The 23,969-nt window shown below is 30.9% G+C and overlaps 4 protein-coding genes across 5 annotated transcripts; 2 read left to right on the forward strand and 2 right to left on the reverse strand.

The window, feature by feature from the left end:
• Positions 1-7,913: 7,913 nt before the first annotated feature.
• Positions 7,914-11,893, forward strand: BNAA02G24660D. Its single transcript, XM_048760416.1, has one exon. The coding sequence runs from the start codon at positions 7,982-7,984 to the stop codon at positions 8,387-8,389; it is 408 nt and encodes a 135-aa protein (XP_048616373.1). The 5' UTR covers positions 7,914-7,981; the 3' UTR covers positions 8,390-11,893.
• Positions 11,894-12,020: 127 nt separating this feature from the next.
• On the forward strand, positions 12,021-14,804 carry LOC106399933 (protein HAIKU1). Its single transcript, XM_013840379.3, has 2 exons — positions 12,021-12,204; positions 12,327-14,804. Exon 2 carries the CDS (start codon positions 12,335-12,337, stop codon positions 13,013-13,015), a length of 681 nt encoding a protein of 226 aa, XP_013695833.1. The 5' UTR covers positions 12,021-12,204; positions 12,327-12,334; the 3' UTR covers positions 13,016-14,804.
• Positions 14,805-16,117: 1,313 nt separating this feature from the next.
• LOC106413385 lies at positions 16,118-17,403 on the reverse strand. 2 transcript variants are annotated; one of them, XM_048760424.1, is made up of 4 exons: positions 17,284-17,398; positions 17,021-17,179; positions 16,764-16,928; positions 16,118-16,451 (listed from the first exon to the last, which is right to left on the reverse strand). In XM_048760424.1, the coding sequence occupies exons 1-4, from the start codon at positions 17,356-17,358 to the stop codon at positions 16,281-16,283; spliced, it is 570 nt and encodes a 189-aa protein (XP_048616381.1). In that variant the 5' UTR covers positions 17,359-17,398; the 3' UTR covers positions 16,118-16,280. The 2 variants fall into 2 exon arrangements, with proteins under 2 accessions (XP_048616381.1, XP_048616376.1); XM_048760419.1 differs by having other exon boundaries at positions 16,120-16,451; positions 17,281-17,403.
• A 975-nt stretch (positions 17,404-18,378) lies between these two features.
• Positions 18,379-19,879, reverse strand: LOC106399954 (mitochondrial carnitine/acylcarnitine carrier-like protein). The gene is made up of 3 exons (XM_013840392.3): positions 19,570-19,879; positions 19,068-19,459; positions 18,379-18,991 (listed from the first exon to the last, which is right to left on the reverse strand). Exons 2-3 carry the CDS (start codon positions 19,457-19,459, stop codon positions 18,481-18,483), a joined length of 903 nt encoding a protein of 300 aa, XP_013695846.1. The 5' UTR covers positions 19,570-19,879; the 3' UTR covers positions 18,379-18,480.
• Positions 19,880-23,969: the final 4,090 nt, after the last annotated feature.

Genomic DNA, 23,969 nt, shown 5'->3' on the forward strand with positions numbered 1-23,969 from the left:
CTCCAGTTCCATGTCTTCTTGAACCACAATATACATCAAGTATCTTATTGATACATGTTTAACAACCAGAGAGAAAATCTCGTTGTAGTCTACTCCTTCCTTTAGAGCATATCCCTTGGCCACAAGTCAACATTGTGCCTTGGATCTTCCACACCTGGAATCTCAAGTTTCTTTTTATAAATCCACTTGCATCCTATCACAGCTCTTCCTTTAGGTTTCTTTACAAGATCTCAAGTGTGATTCCTCTGTAGAGAATATATTTCCTCATTAGAAGTAAGTTTCCACTGTTTTCTATGAGAGTCTCTCATTGCTGACTTACAATTGCTTGGTTCTACAAGATCACCATCTTCTGCGACCATACAAGCCAGGTACACATAATCATCCAGCTTCTTAGGAGGCTTTGGTTCTCTTCTGCTTCTATCTCGAGCTAGCTGATAGCCTCCCGTAACTGACTCACCACTAGAGTCTTCTTGATCTGAAAAATATTTCTCAGAATCACTACTATCAACTGTAATCACTTCAGTGTTTACAACACTTTCTTAATTTATCAACTGACTCTCTCCACCTGAACTCATACCCTTCTCTTTCGATACTCTGAGCTCAATATCAAGAAAACCTTGTGTTCCTTTTTTATGAGTAAGTGACTTTTCCTTCAAGTCTTTGTTAACATTCATCTTCCTTGAAAATAACATTTATACTGATGATGCTTCTCTTATCCTCCAAAAACCAGCCTTTTACTCATGATGGATATCTAATGAATATCCCCTTCTTAGCTCTAGGTTGTAGCTTTCCCTTGTCATAGTGATAATAACAGACACAACCAAACCTTTTCAAGTGATCAAATTGCGGAATTGTCTTTGACCAAACTTTTTCATGTATCTCATTTTAAATAGTAGCAAACGGAGTTTGGTTTATCAGATACAAAATGGTATTAGCCGCCTCTACCCAAAATGCTTTCGGTAAACCAGACTCATCCAACATACTCCTTACTCTTTCCAAGATCGTTATGTTCATCCTCTCTGCAACAACATTCTGTTGTGGAGTGTAAGGAAAAGTATTGTGGCTTGATATACCCTGAGCTGAACAAAACCCATCAAATTCCTTATTACAAAACTCTAGTCCGTTATCAGTTCTTAGCTTCACTTTAAGACATGATTGCTTCTCTACAAGAGTCTTCCACTCCGTAAACTTCTCAAACGCTTGATCTTTGGATTTCAAGAAATAATCTTGAGTGATCATCAATCAGACTCAAGAAATAATGACAACTCCCAAGTGATTGTGGAACTGTTGGAGAACCCAGAGATCAACATGGATGTACTCAAGACATGTCGTACTCGTGTGTTGACCTAAACCAGAACTGACACGATGAGCCTTTCCAACTACACAGCTTTCACAAAACTGTAAGCTTGATATCTTCTTCTTGTCAAGAAACCCCTTCCTTACTAGAACATCAATACTCTTCTGACTCACATGTCCTAGTCTGATGTGCCATATATTTGTTTCATCCTTTACAGTCACTAAGTTCACCTCATCAACATGGCTTCTTCCTTGAAGAAAGTATAGATTACTTTCCCGTTTAGCTTTCAAGACCGTCCTGCACCCCTTCTTGATTTTTAGTATACCTTGCTTAGATGTAAGTGAACATCCTTCACTTTGGGAAGCCCCAAGTGACATCAGATTCCTGGAGAACTAAGGAATGTACCTCACATTTTTGATCAATACGTACATTCCTTCTGATGTCTTAATGCATACTGTACCAATACCCTTTACCAACGATGTAAACTCATTTGCCATCCTTACAGATCGTACATTGCTTTCTTCAATATCAACAAACCAGTTTTTTCTTGGAGTCATATGAGAAAAACAGCCAATATCCATTATCCAAATCTCTATGTAGTCATGTTCTTCAGCAACATTTACTTCTGATACAATTATAGATTCGATAAACTCAATACCAGTCAATGCAGATGATTCACCAGTCTCCTTTGCTACTTCCTTTTCTTTACTATTGCTCCGTTTGGGACAATTTCTCTTGAAATGAACTTCAGAACCACAAACCAGCAAGCAGGTTGATTTCCTTTTCCTCGAGACTTTGATCTCCCCTTACCTTTAAACTTGTTTTGATTTGAATCCCGAGCCCCTGACCTTCCTCTGTTGTTAGAGTTTGAGTACAACACTTCGCCATGAGGCTTACTTCCCTTTCCATTTCCATTAGCACCAAGTTCCAGCTGCTTTGAATGAATGGAGTTGATAACTTCATCAAGAGTCACAGTGGTTTTGTTGTATCTCAATGTGTCCCTCAGCTGATCAAACAGTTTTGGGAGTGACATCAAGAGTAAAATAGCTTTATCTTCATTTGAAATCTCCACAATGACGTTACTCAAATCTGTTATGATTCTCAGGAACTCATCAATGTTGTTCTCAATTGATAGGGACTCATTCATACGGTAACCGTATAGGCACTGCTTCAAGTACATCCTGTTAGGAAGCCATGTAGACATATATTGAGCATCCAATATCCTCAACATACCAACTGCAGTCTTCTCTTTAATGATCTTCCTCAAGATCTGATCATTGACATACATGATGATGGTGCTTGGCACCTTCCTCTGCTTCTCAGCCAAAGATGTATCAGCTTGTTTCTTCGAATCTGATTCATCTTCAACTCCATTCAGCTTTACATCTTCAGATTTGCACTCCAACTTCTTCAGATCTTCTTCCTGACTTATCAATGTGACTCTAAGTCCAAGAAGATCCAGATTCGCCAGCAATCTTTCCTTCCACATGTTGTAATCGATCAATTCGTTGAACTTTTCCATCTCGACCTTTGCTGATGACATCTCGACGAAACCTCTTCGTCTCCGTAATCATCAACCTCAGATTCCTCCCTTAACCAGCCAGAACCTGACTCTAATACCATTTGTTGTGGAATCGAGTCAGTATGAGATCTAGTTTGATTGCGATCGAAATGCAAACAATAATAACCAATTTGTGTGATCGATATGAATATCTACGAGAATCACGAACTATCGTCGTAATACAATTTGTTATTTTTATAACCAATGTATGCATCAAGTTATTTTTGGCAGAATATAGCCACAAAATCATTATGTATCGCTTAATTAGGTTGTATAATGTACTACTTTATTAATCAATTTTAGCCATGAAATCAGTTTGTATAGCATCTATAATTTGCTAAATTATCGGTAGATATAAATATTTTCCTAAATTGTAGGTAGATATAAGTATTAACAATTGAAAGTAAAAATATTATATTAAATGATAATGACACGCTTAAAAAATCAAGGAAACCTCAAAACGGGTTTGTGTTTTAATAGTATACACCAGACTCTAATCTGCGTTTTTATGCACTATATATTATATTTATTTATAGAAAATTTATTTAATAAAAATTATAATTTTATACATGCTTTACATATTATTAAGTTTTGTGCATAGCATACATTTAAATTTGTGTATGTAATTTACTTTGAATTTTTTTCTTAGATACATTTACTTTGAGATACTCGTGAAAAGTAATTTATTATAAAAAAAGTAAACATATATTTATCATAAAATTAAAATTATGTTCTAATTTGCATTACAATGTAAACATATATTAATCATAATTTTTTAAAAATCTTATAATTTTAATCTAAATAAAAAGTCATTGTAATATTAATATGTATTGTATTGATTTGTAATGTTTTTTTTATAAATAATATATATTGATACATATATATATATATATATATATATATATATATATTTCTTATCATTATACAATTAAATTAAAATTATAGAAATGTAACTAAATGATAATCTGACATAATAATCAATTTAATTTAACATGTGATGTATTGTTTCTAGTTTTATACTGTATATTGTTTCGAGTAGGGGGCTTATTGAATTGAAGATTTGAGAATAATTTTAGGATTTCAGTTTTGATGGAATTTAAATATTTTTGATGGAATTTCAACAAATGTAATATCCAATAAGCCAAGATTTCTAAGAGTTTTTTTTTAAATACTGCAATAAGGGAGGATTTAGAGAAAAACTAAAATTCTATGAAATCCCTAATTCAATAAGCCCCACTAAGAGCATCTCCAAGAGCATCCTTATATTTGAGGTTTGTTGAACATTATATTTTGAGGGTTGGGGGTGATTTTCTCAAATGGTAAACCTTAAAAAAAACCTCAATTTTTTTTATATTTTAACATTATAATCCCTACTTTAGATAATAATCAAATAAAGGCATAAAACTTTTATAACAGCTAAAATCATACAGAAAAAATATTAGCTAGGGAGAAAGTGCATTAGCTAGGGAGAAGAATTATGAAATAGTTCAGTTACGAATGCAAAACTAAGCAAAAAAAAAAACTATCCCTTAAGGAAATGCATAAAGAGAATAAAATGTTGTTAACTAACCTAGAATGTATGTGATCACTACTCGTGAGTTTATCCGATTTGAGCAAAAAAGAATTATAAAGAAAAGAACTCAAGAACAACAACAACCTTCTAATGCACCAACCTTTTATGGATATATTTTAGTGATATTGGAGGTTCGGGATCAAGTTTATCGGATTATTAGTATAGTTGTAATATTTATTTTGTTTATAGAATTTTATTTCATGCATTTTTACCTTGTTGTATTTTGTATTAACGTGTTGATGTAATATTGTCTTGTATAATTTTTGTTTAATATTATTAAAAGATTATGCTTTTGTTTTTTATTTACACATTTATATATTTATTTAAATTTATATGTAAAAGTTAAATTTATAAGAACATATATAAATATATAAAAGATATAAAACTATGTGGACTAAAATGATAAATAAGAAAGTTATCAAGACTTTTTAAAAGATGTATAAGTACAGAGACTAAAAAAATATGAAACCTCAAATATAAGATTTTGTACAGTGAAACCTCAAATATAAGAGCACCTCCAAAAATGAACTCCATTTTGAAGTTTCTAAAACTCTATATTTGAATTTTAAAGGTGTTATTCTCCAAAAGTAAAACGTCCAACTCAACTTCAAAACTATTTATATTTTATAATATGGTCCTTATATTTGTCATAACTAATTTGAATTCATAAAACTTTTGTAAATAACTAGCACATATATAAACATATTACAACAATATTAATTAATAAAGTATTCTATTAAAATATAAAAAATTAAATAAAAATAACTTAATTAATATTAAACTTCAAACAAAATACCATATTATTTCATAAAATGATTTTTGTAATGCATATATGATCTATTAGTGCGAAGTAAAAATGGCTCTTCTCATTTTTACTTTGTAGATTACGAGCTAAAAGTTGTTGAAATCGGGTAATATTGATATTTGTAAATACATTAGACCGGAACAAGAAAGTAAAAGAGAAACATAAAATATTGCTAAAAGACTAATTTCTTTTTGATGATATTAATACGCGTGACTATATCCGATATGAACAAGAAAGAATTGTACGAAAAAGAAATAAAAAACAACAACAACCATCTTCAGTTACACCAAAAAAAATTGACAATATTTTAAAATTTTGAAGGTTCCAGATCAAACTTACCTGACTATTAGTGTTGTTGTTATATTTAAATTTGTGTAATAGTTATGTCTTCATGTAATTTTTTAAAATATTTTTGTTAAGTTTTTTTTGTATATTATTGTTGTCTAAATCTAGGTTAAAATATTTTAAATATTATTTTAAAGTTTTATTTAATTTTATGTGTAAAATTTAAAATCTGTAAACAAAATTTAAAATATTTATGAGAAATAATTTTTTTTAAGATTAAAACAATAAACGAGAAAATATTTATGAATCATAAAGGTGATGTGTGATTGTAGGGACCAAAATGCAAATAAAAATATGAAACTTCAAATTTGAAGTTTTGAATAGTGAAACTTCAAATATAGAGTTTCACTCTATAAAACTTTAAATTTGAAGTTTTGAATTTTTTTTTTGGAGAGTAAAAGACTTCATATTTGATGATTGAAGTTATAGAGTGTCTTTTGGAGATGCTCTAAAATTTCATTGTAGAAAACCTTATAATTTTAGGTTTTGAAGTTCATAAAACTTTTTGTTGAAGGTTTAAAAATTGCTATTGGAGATGCTATAAGTAGTTAATTCTTTAGGTTTTCTTGAATGTGGAAAATATATCAAACTGAAAACTTGTAATTATAATATAGAAAAGATAAAAAGATAAAATATATGTTTCTTTGTATCATTTAACTATAATATCACGTATCATAGTATTTTAATTGGATTGATTTTAGAGCCAAGTGGAATATTAATTGATGGTTCATTTGATTGTAATAGTTACACAAGTTCAGAGAAGTATATATTAAATGTTCAACATTGCATATCTCAAAGAGCAAACTTACGAAAAGGAAAAAAAATTTAAATCCAGTTGGCGACTCAAATCGAATTTAAATATTACAACAACATTAATAATCAGGTAAATTTAATTTAACATATTTTATTAATTTACCAAACAAATTTTAACATATTTAAATTTAAATCCAGTTGGCGACTCAAAACGAATTTAAATTTAATTTTGGAATATATATATATATATTATAATTTCCCTAAACTTGTTTGGTAAATTAATAAAATTATAATTTAATAAAATAAAAGTTTAATAGGAAAATAACCAGTTGGTTAGAGCATCTCCAATGTATTACCCCCATTTTTTACTCCAAAATGGTGCAACACCAAAATGGAGTAAGGTTTTACTCCAATGTATTACTCTATTTTTTACTCCAAAAATAATATTTCTTAAATGATTTCATTTTTATTTTATTAATAATTGCAAATAAAATCTTATACTTTTAAAAATTTACCAATTAACCCCAGCTATTTTATGTTTACGATAAATAATTAAAATATAAATTATTTGAATTAAATATTTATTATTAAAAAGTACAAGAAATCATTAAAAAGACAACATATATGTGGGTTCAACAATGAGCATTAGAATATTTGTTTCCACAAATGATCAACTAATGCATTTCGTAATGAAAAATGAGCTTCTTTATCTTTGATATTCCTAAATCGAGCAATAAATTTTGAAATCGGACATTTTTATCTTCTGCAATTTTGATACCCGGAGGTGGAGCTTCTCTTCCAAGTTCAATTGGTGCATCGAGTTCACGCTCATGCATACAAGATCCAAATATTCGTGCGTATATTCAAGCTCAACAAATACAAATAATATCAAAGCGAAATGTTGAATCGCAAGATCAATAAGCTCTTTCTTAGACTTCTCCGTTTGGGCAATATTTCACCGACCTTAGCGGATCTAGAATGGATTTTCCAAATTATTAAATTACTTATTTTATGTTATTTTTATTTTTATTTAAATTATTTATGTTTTCTGTTATTTTATGCATTTATTTAAAATTATTAAATAATCCTTTGTGGAATATACTATTTTCATGTTATTGTATCATTTTAAATATTATTTAAGTAAGAAATAAAAACATTAAAGATTCAAAGGACCATTTTATAAATAAAAAAAGTTCAACTCCAAAATGGAGTAATGGGTATGATTACTCCATAAATGGAGTAACCCTAGCTATTACTCCATTTTGGAGTTGAAAATTGAATGGGGTTGGAGAAAATTTTACTCCATAATGATGTTTGGAGTTGAAAATGGAGTAGGGTTGGAGATGCCCTTAGAGCGGAAATTAACTTAGTTTGTCTTTAATGAACCCAACGACCAACTTTCTCAAAACTACAATTTAAGTTGTTAATTAATGTGTGAGTGAGATGATGTAACTATGTTCAATTTACGTTACCGAAAATTCAAATTTACAAATATACATTCTTGGCCAAATTTAGATGAGTCTTTTGTTAGTCTTTACTAAAATAAAAACTACGTACTAACCAAATAAAACCAACTCTCTTTCATCTTCCACATCTCTCTTTCTCTCATTTTGGTCTCCATTGACGTAAGGAGATCAAGAAAAAGCTATGAGTCTAAATTGCCTATCATGTCAAGCTCTTTCACGAACCGATTCAAACAAAGAATTTGATCTCTCTGGTCGCGGACCATCAACGGTCGAAAGTAACCCTGTCTTAGGTAAAAGTAAAACTTATTGTGCTGATCAGGTTGGTGGGAGAAATTGGTCAGGTAATTTGAATGCTAGGATCTCTGAGAAAATTGGAAGATCAGGATCGTCTTTAGCGCAGAGAATGAAGAAGGTGAAAAAGACTCCTCATATTAGGCTAAGTGGTCCGGTTGGTTCTAACTCTGGCAATGGACTGCTTAGAACCGAACAGCCAACGCTTGTGAGAAGTAGTGGAATGAGAAGGAATTGGAGTTTTGAGAATCTGAGAGATCAAGGGTTGATAGAAGAGAAGAGCAAGGCTAACATATGATCATCAATGATTTATTATGATTCTGAGATTTTATGGAAGATAAAAACTGGTTATATGTAGTTTTGAATCCAGATTCATGGTTATATAAATCATGATAGAATATGTGAGATATAAAATAGTATTATTTTGATGAAAATCATGTGTTTGTTTGTTATTTATGTTCTCTTTCAATATTATATTATTTTGTTGTAATATATTTTTGAATAAAAAATCGTTTTCCATTTTACTGCGTGTGTGTGTATGTTTAATCTATTACGTATGATCACGATGTGTATGTATGTTACTGATTGTGTTAGATACTAGTATGTCACAGTCCAGATATAAATCTGCATGTTCCACATTATTGACAAAAAATATACTTGATAATTGACATATATGAACAAACATAAAAATCTTTGTCGTTACGAAACAATCTATAAATCTCTATTTGCCTTACGTATAACGTTTATTACAAATAATTCATGTGTGCTATTAATGTTGTATTTTTAGATAATAATAAATTTTATCGTCAAATAGCAATAATAATAAATTTACAAATTATTAACTGATTGTATAATAACTTCATAATAATTGTGACAATTTTATTTTGAATATTCCCTACCATGTTTACAATCCCTACTCACTACAAAAAAATTGTTGTTTAGCATCATTTATTTTGTATTTTTGCATTAGTTATAAATGATGTAAAATAATTTTGCATCATTTATATAAATGACTCTGAAAGTGGTGATGCAAATAATTCACATCGTTTTGTTAATAATTGATGTAAAAATGCTAAATATTTACATCAACTATTATAAATGATGTAAAATATATATCAATTACAATAACTGATATTAATATTTATATCATTTATTAAAATGATGTTAATATTAGCATCAATCAATTAATTGATTTTAATAATTAATTATATCACTTTTGGTAATTGAATAACTAAATTTTTATCATGTTGATTTTTTAATTTTATTAATACAAAATTAATATTAAATTGATAGCAGTAAATAAATAAATTAAATACTTTTATTAATTGTTAATGATTTCTTATTGTTCTTTTCATTGATGTTACAATTAAAAATAAGAAAATTACAAAAACAAGAAAACAAAAGAACACAATTAAAAAAACAGATAAACATAGTTCGCCGTAAGAGTTCTTCGATCAAGCTTCTTCTTCTTCCAATTCTCTGTATCTTTTGCTGTTGGTTGTAGGGTTTTAAGCTAATAGTTTCTTCTACAAATAAAACCATAATCATCATCACTCATATAAGAAAATACCGATTCATAGACAAAAACAATATAAAGAAAAGTTTGCATCAGATTGTCACTATTGACTAACCTTAACCAATGGTTCCTGAGGTAAACAATAATAGACTTCACGAAGGTTCCAAGAATATTATTTCAGATCTGCAGATTCAACCTCTCTTAAACTGTGTTAAAGAATTGTGTGTGGAAGAAAAGACTTTGCAAAAAAGATGTAAAGGATCGTTGCTTTTATTCAGTTGATTTCTTATTAGAAGGAAACGTGAACTAGTGGTGAGATAAAATAGGAGATATTGCTATATTTTTGGTAACAAACATATAGATTTTTAATGGTTTACAATTTTCTTTACAAAACAATTTAACGCAGTACATATATAAGATTAACTATTAACATTTATTAATTAGGTCGAAAATTTAAAATATTAGTTGTAAAAAAATAGAATAATTTCTTTCTTTTAATTAAATATGTATTCTAGTGAGTATAAAAATGTTTTTTTTTAATATAGATTTTCAGATTCTTTATTTAGTTAATATATATGTTATATTTTTAATATTAAAAATATCAATTAATGTAGCTTACTTATTAAATCAATTCGAAATAGTTTATCAAAGCATAAAAAATCGTTTATAAGCAGAAATGATCTACGTACATATTAGTAACTAATGAAAATTATGTTAGTATCATTTTTATCATTGATGTCAAATTTGCAACATTTATTAAAATGATTTTACTTTTGAATCATTTAATAAGTGATGTAAACTCATATTTTCTATCATTTTTCAAAAAGTGATGTAAACTAATAAAGATTTGCATCAATTTCATTCAATCGATGCCAAACAAGTTAATAACCGCATCGTTTGTATCATTTCCTAATAAGTAATTCTAAATAGTATCATTTATTTTTGTGATTCTATTTAAGTGATGTAATATGATCCTTTTTTTGTAGTGACTCTACAATTATTTGCGTTCTCTCTCTAGCTCTTGCATCTCTCTAGTAAGTGTGTCTCCTCTGCCACCGTGCGCCTTCACTAGTGGGCAGAGCCTCTCTTCCCTTTTATCTTTTTTTTTTCTGTTTGCTCATTTGCTTTTCGGGTTATTTGGACCGATATGTCTTAGTTCTGAATCTTTACGGCAAAACCTCTGTTCAGATCCGCAGGTGGTTGTTCTTGAAGTCAGTTGAGGCCTCTAGATCTGGAAGGAGGGTGAGGTTTATAGGCCGGGTGTTTGCAGTGGAGTCGTCGTTTAGGAGCTTGCGGACTTCAACCGGTGATTTTTTCTTCACTCGCGTGGATCGATTTTGGAGGTTGATTTTCCAGATATTGCAGTTTTGGGCTTCATAGTGGATGAATCTGTCCTCTCCACCCTCGTCTTATCTGGATTCCTCCGGCGAGTATGCGGCTTTTGAGCTCTTCTTCATTGTCTCTTGCGGCTCCTTAACCAGTGGGATTTCAGATTGTCTGGAGGTTGAAACAATATCCTTTGGTTCTTGACGGGTGAGCGTGTCCGGAAGGCTGGTGGGGTAGTCTGGTCAACATCTCACTCTCTCCCAGTTGGTGGGGTGTGTGGAGTGGACTATGCGCAGCTCCAACACCAATCCACTCGGATCGTTTCTGATAAGGGTTTATCTTCTTTGCTTTTTTGATGCTCTTTTTGAAATCGGTGAGTAGACTTTTACAAGGTTCTGATTTCTTGCTTGATTCTAAGGACGTGACCATCAAGGCTCCGATGGACTCGTGGTTAATCTACGGTGAAAGGTAGTATTACGAGCTACTGTGTGTGTGGTCGTGACGGTTTTGTAAACCATGGGCTCGGAATCGGTTTTCAATTGATTTTGGCATGTGCCTTGTAATTTTTTTTCTCTCCCGAATAAATGTTTGGTTCGTTGAGGCGGGTGCTTGACCTCGGGCGTGGCTGGCTGTTCGTGTTGGTAGATGCTAACGTCATCTTCAGCGAGCTATTCTTGGTCAGGCCAGATCTTTAAGAGCAGATCTTTAGGGAGGTCAAAATTATCGGGTTTTCTCTTTCGATTTAATTGTGGCCCTTCTTTTTATGTTGAGCAGCTGTGTGGTTTAGTTGAGGCCTCTGTTTACCGATTATTATTTGTTTTGTCCATGCTTTGACTAGTTCGATTACTTTAGTTTTTTTTCTCTTTTTCTTGTCGTCATTGTATTTCTGTCAAAAATCTAAAATTTGATAATAATATTTTTGCATTTTTACCAAAAAAAAGAATAAAAAAATATTCATAATAATTTATGAATAAATATATAGACAAATTTGCTATTATCTTAACATTAGCCCTTGACTTGTATATACTTGATCAACTTGCTGGTTATTGAATAAGAAACTTGTTTTAAACTATTACTATATTTTTTTCCAACACAATTAAACTACGACTATTCAAATTTCTACAAGAAATATATAAAGGGATGAGAGCAAGAGAGTCAACAAAATTATACTTTCCTTTGTTTTATCTTTAAAGCGTCTTCTTGTTTTGTTCTTCTCCTCTTCCTCTTCTTTTTTCCAAGTCTAAATTACTCTGGTCAACATCAGAAAACGTGTAAGCTAGTTCTCTTTCTCGTTAAAAGAGTTTAAAACCGTTTGATTTTAGCTTGCTTTGTGGTGTCTTGGCTGATTTCTTCCAAAGAATACTTTGCATCTGTTTTTGTTTGTTTGTTTCAGGCTTAGTGATGGATGACCAGAGAAATAGTGATAATCATCATCAGCATCATCATCTAGGTGTGAATAAGATTGGGAAAAACATCCGTAAAGATTCATCAAACCAGCAAAATCAACAACAGAATCCTCAAGCTTTGTTTTTTAACATCAACAAAACCGATTTTAGATCCATTGTTCAACAGTTAACCGGACTCGGTTCAGCTTCTTCAGTAAATCCTCCACAGTCAACAAACCCACCAAAACCTCCAAATTCAAGGTTGGTCAAAGTTAGACCGGCTCCTTTGACTCAAGTCAACCACCATCCACCTCCACCTCCGGTTCAATCAGATCCAATAGCCGAGCGTAATAACCAATTATCGGTTAACCCGGCCGAATCTCCAATCTCCGCTTATATGCGTTACCTAATCGAATCAAGCCCTGTTGGAAACCAACCTCAGCTACAAAACCAAAATCCGACTCAGCCATCACCCGGTTTGATTCCTTCACATCAATCCGGTCCAAGTCCAATGTTATTCCAGTCTCCAGCGTCACAGTTTGTTTTGTCGCCGCCGCCTAGATCACCGTTTCCGATATTATCACCCAATTTCTTTGCGTTTTCACCGCGGTTTATAGCCGGCGGTAACGAACCGCTACCTCCGCCGTCACCGGGCTTTTTCTTCCCGTTGCTCAGTCCATTATGGAAAAGTCAATAGCTTTATAGTTAGTGTATTGATTATCTTATAGATAATGGATAAAACGTGCAACTTGTAAGTATAATTTAACATGTTATGTGAAGACATTTGCTCATTTCGTTTTATGTATCAGCGTGTTTAATCCGCCTTCATTATTGTCCCTAAATGTTTCTGTATTTAAATTGTGATTGTTGATGAACTTCTAGTTCTGAACCAAAGGGGAGACAAATGTGTTTAGTAGAATGTTATGAATTTTATTATTAAATATCAACAACTTATATTAAACAAAACTAATAAAATAAAACGTATTGAAGATAATTAATTATAAATGGATTTTCAAACTGTTAAATCACTAAAGTCGTGGTTGCTAGAAAAATAGTCTTCTAATTGGTTCACCATCATTGAAGTCTGGACCCTTTAATTTTCATCTTTTCAGTTTTCATTATTATTGTCCAATCACATAAAATTCAATTTTCACTTTCTGACTTTCTTCAATTAACCAAGTTGGCAACTTGCAGTGCCTACTAGTAGATTTGTCCCTATATTCCTTAACGGAGTAATTCAAGAAGCATCCTTTGATTCTCACTTTTGCTTCCAGTTATCTAGAGCACCTCCGTTAGAAGTATTCATAATGGAGTTCTCGACCTAAATTAAAGTGTATGTAGAGTAATAATTAAACATGGATATCTCAAAATCATGAAAAACTTAATTCAAAATTTCTCTTTTTCTTTGAACCACAATTTAAATTTTCTCAATGAGATATTTTACGCTTGATTTTTCATGATTTTGAGATACCCAACATAATATCTTTATATATAAAGAAGGGTTTGTATCTCTCCCAGGCTATCCACATCAGCTGACAGGTCATAAATTCGTATGATACTGTTGCGACACGTGTCCTCCTGCAACGAAATTCTGCGTTTCATTAATTCTCAAATCAGATGGGCTTGACAATTGGATGGGCTTATTTCTACCAAACTTATTTTTTTATGGACCGTGTATTCGAGAATGGTCTATTGTCCGCAACTCTAAATGTCATCATCGTCTCCTCGCATACCCTATCTTTCAGAGACTCTTAGAAAACGCCTCATTCAATTGATCTAATAAAGCTTCATAACTGCGACAACAAACTTTTCGCCTCTCACTAAAGGATGCAGTAACCCCACCGTCTTTGCGTTTCTCAGAATCGTACCTATAAATATGGATGTCGACTTCCATGGCTCTCACCACTGCAATCTACATTCCATTCTTCACTATTTCTCTCTCTGGAATTCTGTTTACAGCAAAATACATTCACAATTCCTACTCTTTCAATTGCAACACGACCGAGAAAGTAATGACCCGTTCTGGGAAGCGCAAAAAGTAAAAAAAAATGGAAAAGCTAATCAGCGCCGCCATGCTCACGAACGACAAGGTAGTTGTTTTAATTAAATAGCGATCTTGAGAATATTGAGTGGACACCTTCATATTTGACTTTTCAGATGAAGTTTGGGCTGAGTTAGTGACGTAACCATTGCCAACCAACACGCCACTGAGACATCGCTGGCGATGTCTTCGTTGTTTCCGAACAGGGACGAGAGGAGAGAGAGGTATATCTGATGGCCGTTGCTGCCGAGAGGTGGGAACCAGTGGATCGCCGGCGGAGACGGAGTGGATTGTGCGGCTGTATAGAGTTTGTTTAGAACTACGCCGTTAAAGATTGAGAGGACAGAAGACGATAAGATTTGAGTGGACGACATGTTCTCTTTAATTTGATTTTGTTTAAGGATATTTCAGAAAAAGCTCTTAAATAAAAACGTAAACAAATCAACTTATGTGCCATTTACATTACGATTGGGTCTTATATTGTGTAAGTTATGCGAGAGAGATAAAAAAGCCCATTTCCAGGTTTATATCTAGATAACTATATATAGTGTTTTAAAATTGAGATTTAATTATTTTAATCAATTATATTTTAAATGACTTAGTTTGGAGGTAGACTAATTTATTATCATAAAAGAAATAATTTGTGTAAAATTGTTTTAAAATTTAAATCGTCTTAAAATAAATTTAGCATTATTTATTTTAACTTTATATTTTTATTATATCAAATTGAAATAGAAATAATAATAGTATATATATGTATATATTATTACATTTTATAAAATATTTTTGCTAATTTTTTATTCTCTAAAAAAGAAAATAATGAAGGTTACGTTCATTTTAATTCAAACCAAAAATATTTATTGAAAATAACAATATGATCTAAAAATTCTTTTCATTATTTGTTTGTCTATAATATCATTTTCTATAATGATTTTAAATACTTTATAAACTAATATGAAATCATATAAAATAGTTTTATTATAACTTTCCGCCCGTAGGGCGGGCCGATCCTAGTTTATATTAAATAAATGTTTGAGAACTCTTTATGAAATATCCTCAATAAGACTGCTCTTAGATTACACATTTACACTACGTTAATAAAAAACTCATTCCTTTCAGTTTAAAATGAGAATGTTTTTTTTTTGGCTGGTAACGAAAATATGAGAAAGTTAATATCATAATCCGACTCCAACTTTGTAATACACCCATCGATGAATGAATTTGTTTTAACTTTCAAATTCAAAGCCTTTCGCCTTGACTTTATAAGCCTAATTATAATGTACCCAAATTTAAATAAAATTATACAAAGCTTAAAATACATAAATTATGAATACGAAAATTATTTTTATTAAAAATTTGTACATTTTATATTTTATGAATCCACAGACCAATTTTTTTTTGTTAAAGGGTTTAATCCACAAACCAAGTTCTAATGAATATACACGTAAGAATATTTTTTAAAGTGGTGTAACGTAGAGTTATACATATATCTACAGCCACATTTTTTATATTTTGGTGTCGTTGTTTATAGTACATCCTAAAAGGTAATATGGTCTTCAGTTTTTAATCATTAATATAGTACATTTTTTTGGCTTATATTGCTAGAGTTTGGATAAATAAGCATATATATATATATACCTTCACAATATAAGAGTTCATTAATATAGTACATTTTCTAACGACTAATTTAGCATTAGGAATTACAAATCTATACAAATTCCTAATGCTAAATTAGTCGTTAGAAAACTGCATGATGGGAAGGTGCACTAGAATTTTATATTAGATAATCATGTTTGCTAAATGTGTTAAGCAAAAGCTGATTAGTCCTAAATTTGATGGATAAAGTAGCACAGATTAAGGAAAATTTAGGTTTAAACGAAATATGAAATACTGCATAGTCCAAACAACAAAAGAAATCAACTTAGCAACCCAATAAGTTAAATCGACACCATTTCTTGGGAGATTTTGTCTTTTTATTTGGTTTGCAAGTTTCATTAGCAACCTTCTTCTTATTCTTCTTCTCCAGTAATGGTTTCTCAGTATTTATCTCTGCCTCTTCCTCTTCCTCTTCTTCAATCTTCTCTTCTGTTTCCTACATATTGTAATAATATGTTTAATCAGCAAAAACATATACACAATAGGAAAGAAAAGTGACACGTCCAATCTGTTAAATTCTTAAAAACGAAAATATACAAGACAATCAATATAGTTAGTGACGGTATTAGATAGCATATATTGTATAGTCGTGGACGATCCTGTTACCATATGATTGTTTTTTGTTTGTTTGTAATATGCTATTCAGAAGTAAACTACTATATATATATAAATATATATATATATATATATATATATATATATATATGTAAAATCAATGAACATAGAAAATAATCATAAATTTATATACATGAGTATCATGCGGAGGTTGCAAGGGGATATGAAAAGGATTAACGTTGCTAGTGAAAATGGGTAATGTCTTTGTCAAATCTCTCTTAATCCTCTGGTTTGATGTTTCACCGGACCCTCCAGTTGAAGTAGAAGACGCACTGCCTGATTCCAACTCCAAACATATCTTTTTAACATTATAGAAAAACCATTAAACACATTGTACAGAAACACTAATACATTAGACTCATTTGAAAATAACTTTGGTCTAAACCATACCTGAAAAAGTCTGGTCTCCAAAGCTGCGATTCGATCTAATAAGGATCCTTTGAAATAAGCTTCTCTAACCGCAGTGCCTCTGTCGATTAATCCGCGTGTGGTAGATGCGTTTTCGTCTTTCCATTTAGAAAGGTTTTGTTGTCTTTCTAGATTCTTTATCTACATTCATGAAACAAAACATATTGTAGTCGAATCAATATAATGAAAAGTATATTCATTACGATGTAAACAATCTTTTATAAGGTAAGAGAACGATTTACAACGAAATCTAAATGCTCAAGCCTAGAGAGCATAGGCAAAGAAGAGAGTGAATGTCTTTGTTGCTCCATCGTCTCCATTAGACTTGTTATTTTTTTCTTCACGAATTATGATATGCTATTTTGGTATTTATAGTCGAGAAGTTTTATAAATAACAAAAAAATGTATGAAGAATAAGGATAAATCTGTTAAGTTCCCTCCTTTTTTGCTGTTGACACCCTACTGAGCAAGCACTAGTCATACGGTAGTTTGTTATCGGCCACGTGACGTGACATATTTACAATTGGCCTATCTGTTATGGCCCATCCCATATAAATCAAAGCGTTAAAGTTGTCTGGCTTGGTGTACTTAACGAATATCATACCGAAAATATTGAATGAGTCATGGTGACTGGAAAGCAATTTTTTTCAATTTTTTTTTTGGAAAAAGGTTGAATTTAATAAATTAATTGTATATAAAATTTAATATAAAATTTAGGCTCAGAAACATTACTTTTAGAAGTTGGAGTTCAATTTTTTTTTTGTTATTTATTCTTAAGAAACTAGTTTTAGGATATATTATTACTATTTGGAGCTTCTTATTTATATTTTATGATAATTTGTTAAATAAATTTTATATTACTTTTTAAAGATTTATATAAACGTTAGACTATTTTCAAATTGTGTTTAATTTTATTTAGTTGAGCAGAGTATTTTGGTTTGGCTCATTTTAGTTCAACAAACTTAGTTCGGTACAGTTAAATATAGTATTTTTGGTTCGTTATAATATTTTGGTTTGTTCAGTTAAATATTTTGGCTTGGCTCACTTTTGATCTAAATATATAGTATTTTTTTGTTCGATTACAATCGTTTTCAGTATTTGAATCTAATAAAATTACAACTGAGGTAACCAATGTACAGAGATTATTGATTAGGCAGGCACTTATCTTTTCGAATGCCTATACCGATTTTTAAATCGTTTCATTTTGGTTGTTTGCCGCCTAATACCGATTTTTAGAACACATAAAACTGATGACATTTTGGCTCAGTTTGGCTAAATTGGTCACTCAATTTTTGTTTCTTTAATATGTAAATAATCATTCTCCAATAACCACTTTCGAGTTTCAGAAGTAAATTGTATAAATTGTAAAGAGACAGAAAGATTAATCAATGGAACATCCACAAATTGGACATACCAACAGTTAAAAACCAAACCGAACCAGTTTATCCCAAGCTTGACCTAGTCATCTCATAAGCCAAGAAACAAGCAGCATTAGCAGGAACACTCCTAGCCATAGCTGGACCAAACCCTTTATACAAACCTTTCACTCCTTCAGCTTTCAGAATCTTCCTAAAAGCATCCATCGAACCCTTGTACTTTGGGTTCTTATAATCATCAACCTGAAGAACACTCTTCACCACATCGGTCGGGTACACAAACCCCCAGAAGGACGCACCAGCAACTCCACCAGCCATGATCAATGACCCTTGTCCTAAGCTTGAAGTGTCAGAACCACCAGCTAAGAACCTCTTGAAAGCTTCGTACGCTGCAAACATTGTCGCGTTTCCCGGGACTTCACGAGCAAATGTCGGAAACAAACCTTTGAATAGACCTCTTGCTCCACCTTCTGATCGTAGCACGTGACGGGCCACGTCCATAGGTCCACCGTATTTCACAGCTGCAACCACTGAGCCTGTGGTAGAGGCTCCCCCTCCAGCACCTTGTGCTTGCAACCTAATAGCAAGACAAAAATTAAAACACACACAAACACAAACAGACATCTTTTAGTTATGTTATAAAAAAACCTAACCTGCATTTAATCAACTCGGTAGGACAAGCAAGGAACGAGACAGCGAAACCAGCGCCTGCACCGCACACAAACTGTTGACTAATGGTCAACGGCACACCAGGTTCAGACCTAAGCAGACCTTCCATCTGACCTCTCACGGTGAACAGAACCGCGTTGAAGGCAGCAACGGTAGCAAGAGGAGCTCCCATACCTTTGTACAAACCTTTAGGTCCTTCAGAAGCAACGGTCTGCTTAACCGCATCGATTGCTCCCGTGTACCTCGGTGGTTGTCCCGGTGATGGAGCAGGCTGGCTCTGAAGCTTGACCTTGATTGTGTCAAATGGGTGGCCTACGATTAGCTGAGCCGCTCCTCCAACAGTCCCTGAAGCTAAATCTTTCGCCGCATCCGCCATCTCCAAGAAACAAAAAAGATGTAAACTTTACTGAGAAAGTTTGAATCTTTTGAATCCTTAGCTAACTCTAATGCAATAAAGAAGACAATGAGTGAGATCAGATGGCTTACCAGAGATTGATTAGAGAGAAGCCAATCGGTAACGAATGGATCTCAGAGGAGCTGCTCCAGTGAAATAAAAAACAAAAGTAAGATGCGAGTTAACGGGAGAGATTCTGAGACACAAACAAGTGATGAGATAAAATCCAAAAAAGGAATTTCAAGTGGACATAAAAGTTCTAATCAACTCAAACTGCTTTCTACGCCACAAAGCATGACGCTTTTTTGCAGGCGCACAAGTTTTTTCTTATATATATATATATATAACGATTTATTTTTTTCAAGTGGTTGGTGAAAAGTGAAGATGAGGGTTTTGGTCTTTCGAATCTCAATAAACATGTCAAAATAGCTGGCGAGAAGTTAGGTTCGATCTGTCTAAAAGATTAGCCAAATGGGTCTCAACGAGAACCGGGTTTGGGTTACTTCTGGTTCGGTTTGACTTCGATGTGTAAAACCACAGATATATTAGTCTTGAACCACATTGTTTGTGGAATACACAACCAAATCAGGCTACTTTGAGGCTGTAAAGAAATCAAGACGAAGCGCCAAGCACTCACCATCGTGAGGATCTTGATTGGATTAAGCATGTGTTGTGGATTAAAAATTCTACCAAAGATTCAATTATGTGGAAAATACTGCAGGACGCTCTACCGTTAGGAGCAGCGTTAGGTATTCGCTCCCAGTCTGTCTTTTGCTCGCGTAATCAATGTTCTTGATTATATCCTTTTCAATCGACAAGATAACGAAACCATTTAATCTTTTTTTTTTGTGACATAGTTGACCGTATCTTGTTCAATTCGACTCAAGACTCTATCTTGGTTCTCCTTTTCGAACATCTCTAGGGTGGGAGGCAAACAATATAACACATTCTTATCAATCCAACAGGTATAACAATTATTTTACGGATTAAAATAACCTCAGCTTTACATTGATTCATTGTGATCTCTTTTTCGACAAAACTAGGGATATTCATTATTTGAATGAATAACCGAACTAATCCAAAATGAATAAGATATTTCAAAAGAAAACATAAAATTGTTACTATATACTATGTAATTACATTATTATCTATACAAAATATGGAATGAAAATTAAAAAATCACCAAAGATTTGGTTAGCGTTATTCCAAAACCGATAATCTCTTACCAAAATCTACTCCTAGATAAAAAAAATTAGGGAGACTTCATCATAGACCTATAGTATAGTATTGTGTACCCATAGTAAAAAAGCTTATGCTTTGTGTTTTTTTGGCACAAATGATAGGATCCCAAAACACAAAATTGGTTGTTTACAAACGGGAACACCTACATAGGCTATTGGCCAGGGGAGCTTCTGCCATATTTAGAAGACGGAGCTGAGCAGGTTCGGTATGGTGGATTCACCAATGCACAGACCGAAAACTTGCAGCCCTTCGATATAGTTAGTCCACCGATGGGAAATGCGAATAAACCACTAGATGATGAGGTGGATCTAAAGCATACTTGTTACATGCATTTTGTAAAATATGTGGCATTGGATTATAAAAGTGTCGACATTAATTCTAACATAGTCATTGAGGATGCAGATTTTACTGAATGTTACGATGTAAATTACCTTGATAACTTTGGGTCTCATCAGCAAACTTTCACCTTTGGTGGTCCGGGTGGTATATGTGATGTGTGATCTTTTTTTTTTTGGGATGTTTCATCTCATTTTAATATTATATATATATATATGCAATTAATTTGTATTTTTAAGATTCTTAATTTTTAAGTAAATTTTTAGCACACAAAGTAAAAGATTCTTAATTATATAGTTATTTTTTATTTCTCTATTTTAGAATATATATTTTTATAAAATAAGAAAATAGTTTATTTTGTTGTATATATATTTATTAATTTTCAGAAATTTGACTTTTGAATCATTTTGTTATACTATTTGGTGTATACATAATATGTTTCATAGAGTTAAAATACAATTTTAGATATAATTTACTAAATGTATTGAAGTATTAAGAAAAATAGAGATGAACTACATTGTGAATATAGAACAAATAATACAATATTTTGTTTGTACTTATAAACCTTATATACATAAATTATGAATTTATGATTTTAGTGGGATTGTATATTTACATAAAATTTCAAAAAATATTATCTTATTATTATATTGATTTGTGTCATATTCTGAACCAATCCAGTTCAAAAGCGAAAAATTACTAATTTAACGTGTTTATTGATTGATTGAGTATTGATTTATAGAGTTTCTACTTTATTTTCTTTTAAAATGCTATTGAATAACCAAACACATATTTGCATTAGAGCTAGAGATATCCACGTGATATTTCTTTTTTTTTTTGGTAAAACGTGATATTTCTTTTCTTATCAAAAGATAACAAAACTAATTATATTAAGCAACTGGTAGTTGTAGTAATAGTGCGGTGACGCAGAGAAGTCAGAAGCGGACAGCTTGATGCAAGAAAAGCGAAAACTAATGCAAAAAAGACTCAAAGAAGTAGAGGTTTTTTTTTTTTTTTTGCCCAAAAAAAAAAAGAAGTAGAGGTTTTATATTAAAGAGTTCAACGTTCTTATGTGTATTCTATGAGTAAAGTTAATGGATTCAATATTTCAACTTGTCCGTGAACAATAAATAATACAACAGCTCCAGAGAAAGATGGATTTTACATTTGGTTTGAAATTGTAATGGTAAATGAAAATTGTCTGGCTGTCTTTAGGCCATATGGTTCCTCCTCATTAGATCATGCCTTTTTTTGGATTTCTCTTTTCAGACGAGTAAGCAGCATGTTTTCGTAGACTTTACACAATTCAATACTGTAAAAAAAGGATTAGGATGTTCAATCTTAGCAAAGCTATAAACAATAATAATACTAATATAATCCATGGTACGGATTCCAAATCTTGTTTATATTTCTGTATGTCAAACTCGTGTAGTTAAATATCTAATTTATTAAACTGAAGTACAAATTGAAATTAACTTTCACTTCACTTTTAATATTACAAGTTTATGTCATTGGGATTTTTATCATTTAACTGCATTCCTAAACAATCCAAATTTAATTGCCTTAATAAAAGAATTTGACACATTTGATCGGAAGCCATTACTAAGCTAGTAAGCTGTATATGGAATTCTAAATATGTGAATATTCCCTTTATTAGCACAATCCTCGTCGTAAGCTTTTTTAAAATTATGTTAAATCATTTTTTTATTTTTTTTGTAACATCTTAGCCATTTAATCTATTTTTTATGTTAAGAGGCTCATTCTAGTTTTTATACTCTATTACATTAGCCCATTTATTTACTTATAAAGCATCTTACTCATTCGATCTATTTTTATGTTAATAGGCTTTATTCTAACTATTTTTTATTGTAAAAATATATACAAACAAACAATTAGTGCAATTGACTATTTTAAACAACAAACTAGAATTTTGACCCGCACATTCGTGCAGCCATTTTACATTTTATAAATATATAACTTTAATATTATCATAGAAGTTTAAAATATATGATTTAAATTTAGTGTTATATATTGTATAACTCTATAATCTTATTGTTTAAATTTCTTATTCTTAAGTGATTTTTTGTTTTGTCATATAGGGATTTGTTTTTGACATTTCATATTTTTATTGATTGTTATTACTTATTAATATATTTTTGAATTTGATACATAAATTATAATCTAAAATAATTAAATATATATAATCTTCTTTAATATAGACTTTTAATTTTTACAATTTTCATAAAATATTGAAAATTTTATTTAGTTATACAGTAGATGGATGTTTTTTATGATATATATTTTCATGTTGTGTTTAAAAAATAATACTTTAGCATATATCAATTTAGTACTTCACAATTTTATAAGTAAATACATTTTTATGTTTTAATAATATCACTCTATTATTTTATTAAATTATATACATAGTATCTATCATATTATTTTAGTAAATTTTATCAATTTAGGATATCTTTTGGATGTTATGATTTTAGGTTTTCTGATTGTTTATTATTAAATTAAGATTTCAAAATATTATATTATTCTTGATTTTTACAATATAATTTTTTTGTGTTGCATTTAAAAAAAAATTATTTTTTCATCTATGATTTTATATTTTATAAAATTTGAAATATTATCATTTTGAGTTTCTAATATTTATTTTTAAAACTGCATACTTAGTCAAGAAATTTACAAAATTACACAATTATTTTTTAATTTGGAAGATTATATGATTTTTTTAATTTGTTTTCACAAAATCAATTCAGTATTTAAAATATATATATTTTATTTTTGGTAATATTTTTTATATTTTTCTCAATGTATTTTGTTATAATTAAAATAAATATTAAATTTATAATTAAAATTAATTTCTCATTAGTGTTTTTAATTAATTTTTGAAAATTCAATTTGTTCT

Source organism: Brassica napus, chromosome A2 (assembly GCF_020379485.1).
Source record: "Brassica napus cultivar Da-Ae chromosome A2, Da-Ae, whole genome shotgun sequence".
NCBI lineage: Eukaryota > Viridiplantae > Streptophyta > Magnoliopsida > Brassicales > Brassicaceae > Brassica > Brassica napus.

Excerpts from the sequence above, each read along its gene's own strand:
- LOC106399954 (XM_013840392.3), bottom strand. The coding sequence starts at position 19,459 with ATGGCGGATGCGGCGAAAGATTTAGCTTCAGGGACTGTTGGAGGAGCG. Across the intron at positions 18,992-19,067 it reads ACCGAGTTGATTAAATGCAG|GTTGCAAGCACAAGGTGCTG; the intron begins GTTAGGTTTTTT and ends TCTTGCTATTAG.
- LOC106399933 (XM_013840379.3), top strand. The coding sequence starts at position 12,335 with ATGGATGACCAGAGAAATAGTGATAATCATCATCAGCATCATCATCTA.
- BNAA02G24660D (XM_048760416.1), top strand. The coding sequence starts at position 7,982 with ATGAGTCTAAATTGCCTATCATGTCAAGCTCTTTCACGAACCGATTCA.
- LOC106413385 (XM_048760419.1), bottom strand. The coding sequence starts at position 17,358 with ATGGAGACGATGGAGCAACAAAGACATTCACTCTCTTCTTTGCCTATG. Across the intron at positions 17,180-17,280 it reads TTGAGCATTTAGATTTCGTT|ATAAAGAATCTAGAAAGACA; the intron begins GTAAATCGTTCT and ends TCATGAATGTAG. Across the intron at positions 16,452-16,763 it reads AACCTCCGCATGATACTCAT|GAAACAGAAGAGAAGATTGA; the intron begins GTATATAAATTT and ends TACAATATGTAG.